This window comes from Dicentrarchus labrax, unplaced genomic scaffold (genome assembly GCF_905237075.1).
Source record: "Dicentrarchus labrax unplaced genomic scaffold, dlabrax2021, whole genome shotgun sequence".
In the NCBI taxonomy this organism is placed as follows: domain Eukaryota; kingdom Metazoa; phylum Chordata; class Actinopteri; family Moronidae; genus Dicentrarchus; species Dicentrarchus labrax.
The window spans coordinates 23,269,169-23,283,453 of NW_026136718.1; the positions used below are offsets into that span (position 1 = coordinate 23,269,169).

Sequence of the window (14,285 nt, forward strand, 5' to 3'; positions counted from 1 at the left end):
ATTGAGAACATCTCAATTTAAAGTTGCATGGCAGCAGGTACTTCTCAGGCCAGGTCTGGTCAAAATGAAAGTGTAACTTGCTGACAGTGGGCACGCTTCTTTGAACTCCCGGGGATCATATGAATGTTCTCCTGCACGTGTACAGACAGATGTGTAGGCGATCAATAGTTCTAAAGTGAGAGATGAAAGAGAAAGTGCTTAGTTGTTTGCATTTCAACAAGAAACCCTTAATGTCCTTTGTCTTTCTCTCCTCACTGCCGCCCACCAGCAGAATAAGCCAGGGACCGATCCTAAACATTGTTTGGCAGTTCGAATGAGTGCAACTTGGAGAGGTATTTGATTTCCCAACGTTTAAGATGAAAAATGTGTGGTGAGATTGTGTTTGAACGGTCCAGAGGGGCGAGTGGTTGGCCGGGGTCTGAGGCAGGGAGGAGTTGTTGGAGTGAAAAGACTAACAGGAGAGTGCGTTCTTCTAATACCTTGGATATTTGGGAGGTTGCGACCGCAGATGTCACCTTCAGCCATGTCTGCCCCTGCAGTAATGGCTTTAACTGTGATGTAAAGTTTAACTTTATATTTGTAATCACGGAAATCACTGACATCAACTGAGTCACTGATGTTGACCTTGTATTGTGAACACTCTCCACGAGGGACAGTCATTTTCATTTCTTCATTTCTCCTCCTCAGCGACTACTTCGGGAGGGACAGACAGTCAGTTCTATGGCTTTGGCTCACCCTCTCTGGGTCTGATTGTAATGCACTTTTGGCTCAGTGAAGAGTTCTTCTGGGTCAGGCACAGGATCCCCTCAGTGGGCCCACCACAAGGTCCAAAGCCCCTCGTTCTCAGAGCCTGTTTGTCTTGGTGGGAGGAACACAAAGCTCTTCACAGAGGAGTCCCTCGTTAAAATGAAATATATCCACAGGGGCATTTGTAGCTCTGTCCGACACAAACATACTGGTCTCTGTCAACAATCATTACCTTTATACTATCATCTCAAATGTAATTCCTCTTGTAATGTCTCAGTATCTTTCTCGACTCCTTTTCTTCCCTGCTTTATTTTTCACATTCTCCCTCCACTCTGTGACCCCGCTGCCTCCGTTTCCCCCTTACAGTCCTATTTTTCATTCAATTTTCATGCTGTTCATCGGACAGATTAGCTCCACACCCTTGTTTTATAGCTCTATGAGCTCACCCTTGTTGTGAGAGAGGCCAGTGTTCTGTAAACGGTCCAGTGATCTACAGCATGTTGGACGAGAGCGCAGCCATCGTGAGGAACTATTCAGACCTGCTCAGACAGGCTCACAAAAACAGGTCACTGCACCTAAACATTGCACCAAATGTTGGATTTGGGATTGTGTGTGTGTGTGTGCAAAAACAGTTCAGTGCCCATGCAAATCCAACAAAAGAATGAAACAAAATTAAGTGTTACCTCAAGAACTCACAGAGCTGTAAAAGTAGTGAATGGAATGATGATCTCACTCACACTCTGCCCATAATTTAAACACTTACAGTATTTTTACAACAGATTCATGGACGCCAACTAATAAAAAATTACGACTAATTAATATGAAATATCAGATGATGTAAGTACTATTTACATTATGATGCAATTTACTGGACAGCTAATTAAGGAATTAATCAACGTGCCATTTTTACAGGTCGGTTTTTGACTAAACAAACAATATCAAACATGCATTAGCTGTGTCCCCTTGTTTCCAGTAGTTATGCTAAGCTAAGCTAAGCGGCTGCTTACCCACAGTGCAACTCGACTGCTGACCCTTGAGTCAAAGATTCGGTTGTGTTATGCTAGTAGTGGCTAATCTAGCCTCAAGCCACTTTGCACCTTACCTACCTATTTATCTTTTTTAATCTTTTCTGTTGTTGTATTTTATTCTATTGTATTTTATTGTATTTTAATGTACCTGGCTGCTACGATGACCCAATTTACTTACTATCTATCTATCTATCTATCTATCTATCTATCTATCTATCTATCTATCTATCTATCTATCTATCTATCTATCTATCTATCTATCTATCTATCTATCTATCTATCTATCTATCTATCTATCTATCTATCTATCTATCTATCTATCTATCTATCTATCTATCTAACCTTAAGCAGAGATGAGAAGCGGGCTACAGAGGTCTGGTAAACTCACTTCTTCTTCAACTCCCCACCTCCCGATTTATCTCTTTCTTAAATGTAATCAGACTTTGCAAAGTTCTCTCTGAAGCTGTAAAACTTTTTTTTCACATATGCAGTAGTACTCGCCAACACCAGACATTGGTAAACAGACATTGGTGTGTAAAATCGGTCAACATCAACATCCATATCAGGCCCCTGGTCATTTTGTTCAGTAACAATCTAGCTTGTTGCACTTTTACGTGTCAGTAAAGGAGAAGGTACAAAAATTGCTGTCTTCTTACTAACTGCCTGTTTTCCATGTATGTCTGTGTGTTATGTGCTGGTCACAGGCTCTTGGAGACTCTGATTTCCCTGCTGTGCTAAGGCAGCTGTTGCCCTTGATGAAGCCCTGTGGAGGCGAGGACAGCGCGGCCTCGGGGTCGAGGTCCAGGGACGATGAATGCGGGCCTGACGAGCTGATCCTCCTGCTGACTTACCTGTACTCCCTGGCTGACGAGGCGCAGCCCACAGACCAGGATACTGAGGAAGAGGAGCTGGAGAAGCTGGAGAGGGAGCTGATAGGAGCGCTCACCCTGGTCATCACCCTAGAGCCCCAACTCAGCCCCTTGCTCCAGAAACTCACAGGTGAGAGAGAGTTAATGTGTTCACAGTTTCATAATTACTTCCAGGAGCGTGCACAGTTTGCCAAATTTGCTGATGGTCCAAGAAGAGAGAAATTGAAGAAGGAGAGTGGTAACAGCTGATTGTTTATGTTCTCTGTCAGCCTCCAGTGCTGTTAATGGGAGGATTTTTATCAAAGTCTTCACACCCCATCCCTCTCCTTCTATCTTTGCATTGAACTTGCTTGCACACACACACACACACACACACACACACACACACACACACACACACACACACACACACACACATTCTGCAGCCATGCAAATACTGGAGGGTGGGAATGTGTGAACTTGCTTGTGCATAGGTGTGTGAGAGAAATTATCCTTCATTTTATCATCTACTGCCCCTCTTCCATGACAATGATATTTACCCGTACAGCATACAGATAGGAAAACTTTTTATTTGTGGTTCAAAGTTTTCAATAGGCACCAGCATGTGTATGTCTACTGGTTTCTTTGGTTCTTCTGTGAAGCATTACAGTCTTGACTGGTTTGGCTGAGCTGGTAACTGTGGTAGAGCAAATCAAGGCCAGCCTTTAAGATGAATTAATCGTCTACCTCCGCACCACAGCTAGCTGTACCTCCCAGAGTAATAGCGTCTTTAACCTTGAGCCTGTACACACACGGCCTCCTCCCCTGCCACATACTTCATAATTAGAGCTACTTTTAGTTTCGGCCGGCTCCGTACCTTAGCACACACCCTGAAATAATACACTGCTGTTAGGGTTTTCATCTCATATCACACATAGGCTCATATATTATATATAGGGTTGGTAAATCTATGTAAGGCACTAATAAAGATTGTTGATCCCTCTTGCTCTTTTTACTCTGTCTCTCTCTCTTCCTGTTCTACTTGGCTAAGTGCAGCTTGGAATTGAGGGGCCTCTTGGCAGGCACAGGCTGAGAGATGTGGCTCATGTTAAAAACCTGACTCTCTGTTATAAACACTTCATTGGAAATTACCCTGTCATAGTGTGCCAGGTGTGTTTTAGACAGAAAGAAAACTGTGTGTGTGCGCACAACTGGGCATGTCTTGCCTATTCAGAGGAATTCAGTAGTGTGTGCACCCTGCTTTTAAATTTGAGTGTGTGTATGTGCGTGCGCAAGTGTCTGTGTGCGAGTTTTTATGGCAGTCGATGAAGTGCTTGGCTGGGGTAACATGAGGCGGGAGGTCGTCTCTCTGCATCCAGAGCAAAACACTGATTGTGACATTCTCCCCAATTAAAGGACTCAAATGGAAACCAGACGTTGAATGAAACCTGGTCGCCATGAGAACAATGTTTTTACAAATTCTTCTATTTTGTTCCTTGGCTACAGTGCATGTACAAACAGGGTGCAGAAACACAAGAACAATATACACACACAAGAATGCCAGAACCAAAGAGAAGAAATAAGAACGAGTGAGTTCTTGAGAACAGGACGCAGGACAAGCTAATGCAACACACCCCGACCCTACTAAATACCTCCTTCTGCGAACTTAATTAAAGAGCATCTTCAGGAAATGGTGCTCCTCAGACTACTGTGTACTGTATATTTGTTGTCTGTTCTATGTTTCCTGTCAGCCCTGGTGACGTTCTGTGGTGCAGCATCAAACTTCCATGAACACATTTTTACAATAAAGCAGACAGCTGGTTTGGTTTGTTGCATAATCCATCACATGGACATTTACCTTCATTTTGAAGGATATTTTAAGGATAAAGTCCCATGGGCATTTAAGACAGCAAAATTTCATGGTAAAATCAGTTCAATGCAGAGGAATTTCAGCAATCTGCCCAGTGGATTTGCTCATGGGGAAAAGTACATTTTCTGTGTTTATTTTGACTGAAATTTGGACCTGGCAGTTCACAACAGTAACGAATAGCGAGCCATCTTGACAGTGCTGACATTTAAGGGAACAGAGAGCTGAAGGGTCCAAAATGGAGGTAGCTTTTGTAGATTATTCAATTTTATGTGACCCTCTCTGTCAGAGTATAAACTGCTTCACAAAAGAGGTGGTACAAAGAGACACAATGCTTTGCAGACAGTTGTGAGACTGGAGTCGATGGTAGAAATAGAACTTTTGAATAAACAGTGTGGACTTCCGTTCCATTAGTTCTCAAAACTGAGCTAACGAGTTCGCTAATTGCCAATGATCAAGCTTGTTAGCTCAGAGAGTTTTATTTTCCCTCTTCAATAACTTTTTATTGAACAAAATGGTGCACAACAAAATACCACAAGGGAGTAAACAGAACAAAACAGTTAAAACAGAGAAAAGCTTGAGAACCAAATATCCAAATATTTAATTTATGTTTCTTACAGACTAATTTCACTGTGCCACATTCCTGTTTACCCAGGCCTTTAGATGATACACACTATTTTCATTATTGTCAACAAATCCCATAAAATGCCCAAATCAACAATTTGTTAGTCTGTCTTTTACAACTTCCTGACTTCTTTACCTTGCTTGTGACTGAGATCCAAGCCCATTGGTTCCTACTAAAGATGTAAATCTTTTAAAATGGGACGCAAATATATACAGTCATATCTTTTTGAAAAGGCTATATCATTTTCTGAAACAGCAAAAATGACTCAAACAGGAGTAAATAATGTATTTGCTGGGGACTATTTTCAGCAGCAGATTCAGTGCTTAGTGTGGATTTAGGCCATCAGGGTGGTTTATTTGGGCTTGACTCAAAATAAACTACAGTGGCCATGTTGGTGGCAATAAAGGAGCATGCCACTCTTAACAACAATTGTACCCATTAAAGTGTTTCATGTGTAGTTTTTGGACAATAGAGCTCTTGGCTATAGCAGGCATTGGCTACACAGGCAGTACTTGTTAGAAGGATTCATTCATTGTTTGTTTTGGTATTTTCATTGGATTTATTGACAATGAGAAAAATATAGAATATCACAGAATAACCCTTTAAATTACATATCACCACATTCCTTCATCTTGCAGCTCGACACAATATGACGTGTTGAGTTTTGCTATGTCTGTATGTCTGCATTTATTTACACAATGCAACTTTCCCATCACTGTGTGAAATGCATGTGAAAAGAACATTGGTACTATACAATACAGTGCAGTATGTCTGCATTATTGTCTTCGGATATGGCTTTGATTAAAGGCTTGAACAGTATTTATACAAGAAAATGGTTCCGCTTATTGGAGGCTGGGAAATGAGCTCTTAAACCAAACGCTCCACAGCCAACACCACATGTGGAAAGAGCTGGATTGGTCATGGGCAACGCTGCGAATGGAGAACAAACAGTTTGATTGGATAAGGAAACCACTGCTCTTCTGAAACCTGGAGTCTGATTGGCTGCTGCCAGACAGTCCGTGGTGTACATGGGTGGTGTGTGTGATGTGTGCAGGTTGTAAATAGCTCCAAGCAATTACTGTTAATCTCTCATTTAGTTGTGGCAAAGATGACATTGATGCTGGTAAGAGAGTAAAAAATTTGTGTTTCTCAGACTTCTTCATTCGATTTGTTTCCTGTCAGCCTTGGTGGATTTTGTCTTTCTTTGGTACAGAATCAAACCTCCTCCCTCTTCTGTCTCATTTTTTCTTCTCTTCTCTCAGAATTGGGGTACAGTGGGCCAAGAAAGAAAGCAGGCCAATCCAAATGTTCCTAATTCTTCACCCTAGGACATCTAGTTAGCTGATGGATCATAGTTTGTCTGCACTTATGTCAGTGTGTGGGTGTGCAGTTCCAGTAGTGAGAATGTGAAATCCCAGTCCCCAGATGGTGATGATGGTGATTTAGTGGCAGCAGTGACAGGAGAAGGGAAGAAGGTTGCAAAATAACTTTTTATGTGAGATTTGAATTTTAACTGGAATTGCAGTGGTTTCATGTCATGTTCCTCTCTCTCTGCCTCAGACACACATTGGGTTTGTTATTCATCCTGTCAGTGGGGTGTGCACAGGGCAAGGAAGAGGGGAGCAGTGGGAGAGTCGGACCTCCCCAACGCCGCTGTTTGGGTTGGCACGGCAACACGGGCCAGTCAAGGGACATGAAAGGGATCACACATAACTCTGGCCACCAACTCTCCGTCTGCCTACTTTTTAAACTTTTTCTTCTCTTTGTTTTTTTAATTTCCTTTTCCATTTCTCCCTCTTTCTCCCTTTTTACCACCCTGTTTTTCTTCCTCCTTCCCTCTCTCTGAGGCCCTAAAGCACCCGCCTGGTTGCAGGGGGAAGTGGCGCATAAGTTAGCCTAATGATCGCGCCTGATTAAATATATTTCCCCCTGTTGCACTGTGTTTATGAAATTAGTCCCAATTATTTTTAATTGGTGGTCTTTCTATACTTCCTCCTCTGTTACACAAACACACAAAGACACATACACACACATACATGTATGAGGTGAAAACTGTAGACCCCAGGGTGAACAAAGCAGCCAGTGGCGTTGTTCTCTTTTTGTTCACTTCATCAGATAAGCTGATGACATGGAGCTCAGGCTTTAATTAACAGAGGCTCATCAGCTCCTCACTGCCGGGCCAGACAGGCCTGGTTAACAGGCAGGCCCACACACAGACTCACGATCAGACCCCCAGACTCACACCCCGCCAAGTCTGCTCCCAAGTCAGCACTGTGGTTGGGTCTCTATACTGGGTCTCTTGTTTCTTTGTATCCATCACACTTTCTACTTTCTTCTTCTCTGGCTTATACTGATGTAGACCCACAGGATGGTGGGACAGTTTTGGTAGCAGGTAACAGGGAGGCAAGGAAACAAATGGCTAGAATTTAGCAAAGTAGCGATATAGATAAACTGGCAAATGCATTTGAAAAGCTGAGGCAGAACTCATGAAGCCTTTAACTTTGCAACTTGGTGGATAATTTCATTTTTATTTGTCAGTGAAATAGTAAATCATTGGAATGGATAAATTTGCATTTATAGTTTTAAACAAATTTTTGTCCAGAGACTGTTGTTGCATTGTATGCAGTATTAGTTGGCTGTGGCTTAGGTGGTTGAGCAGGTTGTCAACTAAACACAAGGTTGGCGGTTCGATACCAGGGTCCTCTCAATGCATGCCGACGTGTCCTTGAGAAATTGCTCCTGATGCTGTGTGCTGTGTGTGGGAATGGGTGAATGTGAAATGTAGTGTAAAGCGCTTTGAGTGGTTAGAAGACTATACTGTATGTGCAGTCCATTCACCATCCATTTAATGACAAATGATACCTGTACTACTATAACTCAGACTCACATCATCTCTGTCAAAATTGTGCAGTCAGTAGTAGCCATGGTTTGTCGGGTAGATTTCACAGATCTGGCCCAGAGTGTAGTTTACACCTCTGTTTGTTTTATGGAGTGTGTTAGCGCTCAGCTGAGAATTCCTCTGCTTCTTATTTATGACAGGAAATGCAGATCATAAAAGACTCGTAAGCACTTATATCTCTGCTGGGAATTAGGCTTGTAGAATGAAGGACACTATCACAATCCCACACAAAATTGCAAACAGATAAGCACGCACACTCATTCAAACAAAGCGAAGGCAGAAATACATACCAGACACACATACAGCCAGGCTCCAGAGGGACTCTAAACCGAGACAGCGGCCCCTGGCCCCTGCACACGCGTCAGTGCAGGCGGGGGTCAGTCTGTGACCCTTTGAAAAAGGGTCAGCGGAGGAGTCCATCCCACCCGCTCGCCTCTCTCGTCTTCTGCAGGGACACTCCCTGGCTTTTCTGGAAAGACATCCTTTTAGATCTGCATACACAAGTTCCTGCTTTACAGGCTGTGCAGGGCTTAGATTGAGAGAAAAATAATTTCAAGAAGGTCTCTATGTATATGTGTAGGCCTCTCTGTGTGTGCTTTTTCTATAGTCTGATGGCCGTAGAAACAAATGTCTTGGCTCAAGCAACATTCATGAATAAGTGTATGAGATTGACTATGTGCGTGTGTCTGTTTCTTACCAGAGCCACTTGGTTTTACAGTATATCTGCGTTTTATCTGTTTGTGCGGAAGAACTTGTTTACGTTTAGGATTCCAGCCAGCAGTGAAAGATGACCTGTCCTAATTTACCCGCTTTCCTCCCCAAACTGTCCCCTCGCTCTCTCTCCACCCCCTCCCACCCAACTAGAGCAATTTCCTCCATTCATTGAATCTGAGGAACACTCCCCTCATACTCCTCAATGGACGTCCAGCTGTAAACTTTTGGCGGTATCGACTGTCAATAAAATCTTGTGATGTGGTCATGATTTTGTAGAGGAAATGGCTGCAGCTCTACACTGCTTTCCGGCGACTACGCCCTCAAACAACAACTAGAACAGAACGATGCTTTCTGCATTAGCATCCTGTAGGAGCACGAACAGGGACTTATCTAGCACTCCTGGAAGTGAAACGTGTTCATTCAGTTTGAAGTTCTTCTGTTCGGTTCTGACTTCTCCTGGGTGGAGAATTCCTCCACGGCCTCGACACCAGATGGAAGCTCTCCTGGCGCTCTGAGCTGGCCGGGTCATTTCCTGTCAGGAGGCCTGGTGTTAATCAAGGCCTGAGCCAGCGGCAACGCCCCCTATTCCTCTACCTCCTCCTCCTTTTATTTTATTTTTATTTTTTTTTACAACCCCTCTCCTCTTAACCCCCCCCCATCTAGCAGAGAGACAAAGAAATACACATTTTTCTCTCCTCCCCCATTTCCCCCTTTAGTTTCTGTTCTTTTGTTTTTCCATACCGTAACTCTGCTTTGTTTAGTACATGTCATACTCCACTCTGAGGGTCTTTAGGTGGTTGTAAATCATGAGGAGGTAATGGTGTGTTATCAAAGTGTCCCTACGGAGGACTGCAGGTCCAGTCAATAGATAAAAGGAGATAGTAAGGAATGAGGAGAAAGGAGTCTTTCTTTACTTGCGGTCTGGTGTCTGGTCACTTTCTGTTGTGTCTGTTAGTATCTCCTGTAGTGTGATGGACACAGTGAGAGTTAGGGTTATCTCCTTGCTCCTCCTCCTCAGCTGACCTCCACACTGACCAAACACAGGCCTACAAACTGAAGGGGGGGGGGCACATTCAGAGGGAATGTTTGGACTTAGTTCTCCTGCTATGTATTTCTTAATCACTTAATGGTCTACGTGCCTCATCTCTAGTGTTCAATGGTAAAACATTGCCTGAGCTGTGGTGTTTCCCCAGGGACATTTACATACTTTCAGGTTCTGGACATGCACCCTAGTTTCTGGTTGATGCATAAAAAACATAATTCAGTTAGAGAAAATTCAGCTAAGCAATGTATGAAAAACACTATGAGACTCAGACTCATGCTTGGATTACTTTGGCATGAAAACATAATATTTTCGTCAGTTTTTGGTTTTCGCTGTTGCTGTATCATCAGATTTGTGATTTAACTTTGATTACCACGAACCGTCCAAACTATGGCTGTTTTTGGAAACGATTTCTTTCTCCTGCAATAGAGGTCCAAGAAAAAGTAAGTTCTATCAGAAACTAATGGTTAATTCTTCAAATAAATCTCAATTTTCTATTAGTGAAACAGCAGAGAAACAACAGATCTCAGAACTGATTAGCAAAAAAAGCACCTAGGAAAGCAAGCGACTGCTAGCGCCCCTCAGCACCCCTGATTTCAGGTCTCCGGTATCATTGCTCTAGAGACTGTTCCATGCCATTTATTCCTATGACTGGTGCTTACTGGACGCATACCTCAAAAATGGCTCTTCAGGCTTCCTCGCGCTTGGGCCAATAGAGTAGGAGTACCAGAGTCCTTCTCCAGCCGAGCCTGTTGAGCGCATGCAAGCATCCAAGACTTCCACAGGCCGAGCTTTCTGACTTCCTGTTGGCTCCTCGCACACATGAATGGGATAGATTAATGTAATCACACAGTTCTTTCAGACTTTCCAAATGTTATAGAACCCAAATGCATCAAATTCTGATAATAAAGAGTTATTTTGAGGGGGTTGCGACACTCAGAAGAATTTATCCACTGTTTTACAGCTGGTTCTTTTCCAATGATTGTAAATCGGAAAAATGCTTTTTGGGTCATTTTGCTTCACATGATGATCCTGGAACTTGTAATACCCACTACACTTATATTTCTTTACAGCCTAGCGTCTGTCTTGGGGGCTTGCTACAAACACACAATCTAAAATGTCTGGGTTTTTGTTTTTATCATCATTCACAATGGACAATTATCATTATTCTTTAGAAGGAAGAACTTTTAAGTCGAATCTCTCATTTCCAGGTAATCAAAACGTTAATGCAAACCACCTTTAAAAAGAAACACCTGCAAACTGTCTCCAAGTCACAATGATTGTTCCATCATACTTTTAAAGATTGTTGTCAGATTCAGGACAGGAAGTGAACAAAGATATCCATTGAAATGTTTTTGAATAGATTTTGTGGGTTAGAGTTAGTGTGCAGGTGTTACTGTTTTCATTGATGCTAACCTTGCACCTACCTGATGTGCATTACACATACAGTACCAAGTTTAACGCCAGTAAACAAGTGACTGCATAATAAATACAAAGCCATTGTCAGCCCTTAAGAAATACTTCTACAGTATAGTGCAGCAGGCTTCCAAATAATACAGTCTTTGTGAATTTTAAAATGTTCTGGCTCTATTGAAACTGCAGTAGATCTTTGTGTATCTCACGATTACAAAGATGTTTTCACTTAATAACACATAACTACAGCATCAGAAATGAGGCAAATGTGTTGAACTGCATTTTTACAATCAGTATCGGTATTGTTTGAAACTTGCCTTAGCCAATAAGAATGTTTTATAAAAATAAAAAATAAAACGTAAAATAGTTTTTTAAGCACTGTATTTTGAGGAATATAAACCTGCCTTTTTACAAAACGATTTCCTTTATTTAACAAGTCCTGAATGTCTTAACTCTCTTGACAGTAAGCAGTCTCACAAGAACTTTTCCTGAACAGAATGCTGGCAGCAGAGGTTACCTGGCCCTAAATGTAAGGTGTTAGTCTGTCCACATGGTAGATGAGGGTTCTCGCTGTGCTGAGGTGAGTTGAGTCAGTCCGATAAACTTTCTGTTGCAGGAAGACAGACGTTATCATTTAAATCCTACTATCACCAGAACCTATTTCTCCATCACATTTTCTGTCCGTGTCTCCATCATTTCATCTTATCTTCTTGGTTCTCTCTCTCTCTCTCTCTCTCCCTCAATCACACACACACTCCACTGGGCTTTGATGCTGACAGCTGCTCGCCGTCTGCACTGCGTCTGTGAGCTCAGCACTATCACATCCGACTCAGCCCACTCTCAGTCCAGGTAAACGTCTCTCTCTGATGGGCCGAGATGGAGGGATGAATGAACCGGCTGTTGTAACATTTCCTCTGCGGTATCGCAGATGGTGAGAAACATTTTGGCCGTCGGCTGCCGTTATCACCACTATCCACATGGCGTGGGTGTATATACGGTGATAATGACTGTCTGCAGCAAGGGCTGCTGTAGTGAGGCCAGTGTAAACTCAGCCCCCCCAAAAATAAACACATTAGAACACACGCATATACACACACACACACCTCCCTTATAACTGTCGCCCCTTACCCTAAGGCCAGAGCCCCTTCGCCACGCCTCTAATGTATACTCCCCCAGTATTATGGCAGCTCCTTTTCTATCGTCCCTGAACCAGAACACACAAACTCAAGTCTTCAAATTGATAACACACACTATTTTTGGCCATGCTTTAATTTCCCTCTCTGTACTGTAGTGATAGCAAATCCTAAGAAAATCCACTGTAGGGGATGTGTTATTTCCAAGATGGGATGTATGGTTTTCATTTTCTTCTTTTCCTGTTCTCTCCTCCATGCCTCCCATTTCCCTCTTTAGACTATGCTCACATATTGCTGCTGGAACTGTTCACAGTTTCTTAGTAACATTGCTTCCAGAGTTTCACACAACCTCTCTCCTTTAATGAAACACTCTCTTATTTATGACCGAATGTTGACAAAGCGACATTGGTGCTATTGTTGTCTGATTTAGATCTTGGTAATGGATCACACAGTGTGTTAAACATACTGAGAACTGAGCTTAAACAAAACACAACCTGTTGAATTATGAATGAATTATGTTTTAAATTATCACATAATCAGAATATATAAGTGTGTGTGGAATGTTATGTTTCACTGAAGTGCTATTAGACACACTAATGTGCATTTTATGGCATGACTGTGGCAGGTCTAGGCCTCTACTGTCTGCCTGTGTAGACACATGGACTCCCACACACACATGCACGCTTAACACCGACATCTGTCTCTCAGGTGGGAGCAGCCACCCTCTGGTAGGCCTCCTTGCATCAGTGCACCAGTCAAGAGGCTGATCACACACACACACACATATACACACACATCGGCAGCTGCCTCACACTTTCACTTCAACTTGATCTAAATAATTCTAAAACTAGCAAGCTTTATAGTCCAAATGTTTTCCGTTGTGATACACGGTGCCGCTGTTCCCGACCCATCCGTGACTGCCCTCCATTGCAATGTGTGGGAGCGGATTAGCCCGTTGTGTATTTTGAATGACGGGATTATGAAGTTTGTGTGGGCCTATAGGGCTGGTGTGTATGATAGAGTGTGTGTTATTAGGAGTGCAGTGTGTTATTTGTGTTATGCTAACCCAATTTTTGAAAGCAGTGCATCTTTTCGGCAGAGGTTATTGTGGGCACACTGTCTGCCCTCAGGCCAGGAATATGACACACACACACACACACACACAGAGAGAGAGAGAGAGAGAGATTCCTCAATTAAAAGCCATGATAACATTATTAAGACGTCAGGAACTTGTAAAACAACTGTTAAATAGATCTCATGTTTTTTATATATTTCACAAAAGTGAAAAAGAGAATTTGGCAGTTTGGAGATGTTCCCTAGCCCATGGGTGGGGTCAACATATCGAGGTCAGAAATAATAAGTGGTATGTCTGCTAGCTCTCACTGTAGCAATGGCTTCATCCACCCTATAATCCACTTTGATGTGGACCTTAACCCCACCAGGATGTGATGTTTGTGTAGGATGCCTGCCCGGACGGGTAAGTATATGTATGATCCCGTTCGGTTGTGGGTATCCGTGTGAGTGTGAGTGTGATGTTGTCCAGCTCAGGGGACTGAAACAGGAAGTAGAGCGGGCGATTAGGAGGATCTGACATTTGCAAGAGGAGCTTCCTGTGATAGGAGGCTTCCTCTGTGTCTATGGGACTCTCCACCTTATCTCACCCTCCCCTTGCTCTATATGGCAATGATTACCTTCTCTTACAGTCCATTCACTGATGCCCGTATACACCAGCTGTTTGTGCCACAGGTTTATTTCCAGGGAAAAACATCAGTTCTCATTATTTACAGCTTACTGCCTCTGCTTGCACTCCAGTACCACAGAAGTAAATTTAATTTAATTTGTGGTGCAGCAATATATTTTTAGAATCAAGATATCAGAATCAGAACGCCTACATGCACACAAGAAGTTACACTTAATAATGCTCTAAAGAGTCAACCAAGGACTAAAGAACATCTTCAGAGTGTGAAGA

General features: G+C 42.7%; 1 protein-coding gene across 1 annotated transcript in view; it reads left to right on the forward strand.

Annotated features, from left to right (window-relative positions):
• scfd2 (sec1 family domain containing 2) overlaps positions 1-14,285 on the forward strand; it is an 83,509-nt gene that overhangs the window by 35,660 nt on the left and 33,564 nt on the right. Inside the window, exon 5 of the mRNA XM_051376289.1 lies at positions 2,480-2,774. Within this exon, the coding sequence (XP_051232249.1) occupies positions 2,480-2,774 (295 nt within the window). The remainder of the gene's footprint in view (positions 1-2,479; positions 2,775-14,285) is intronic.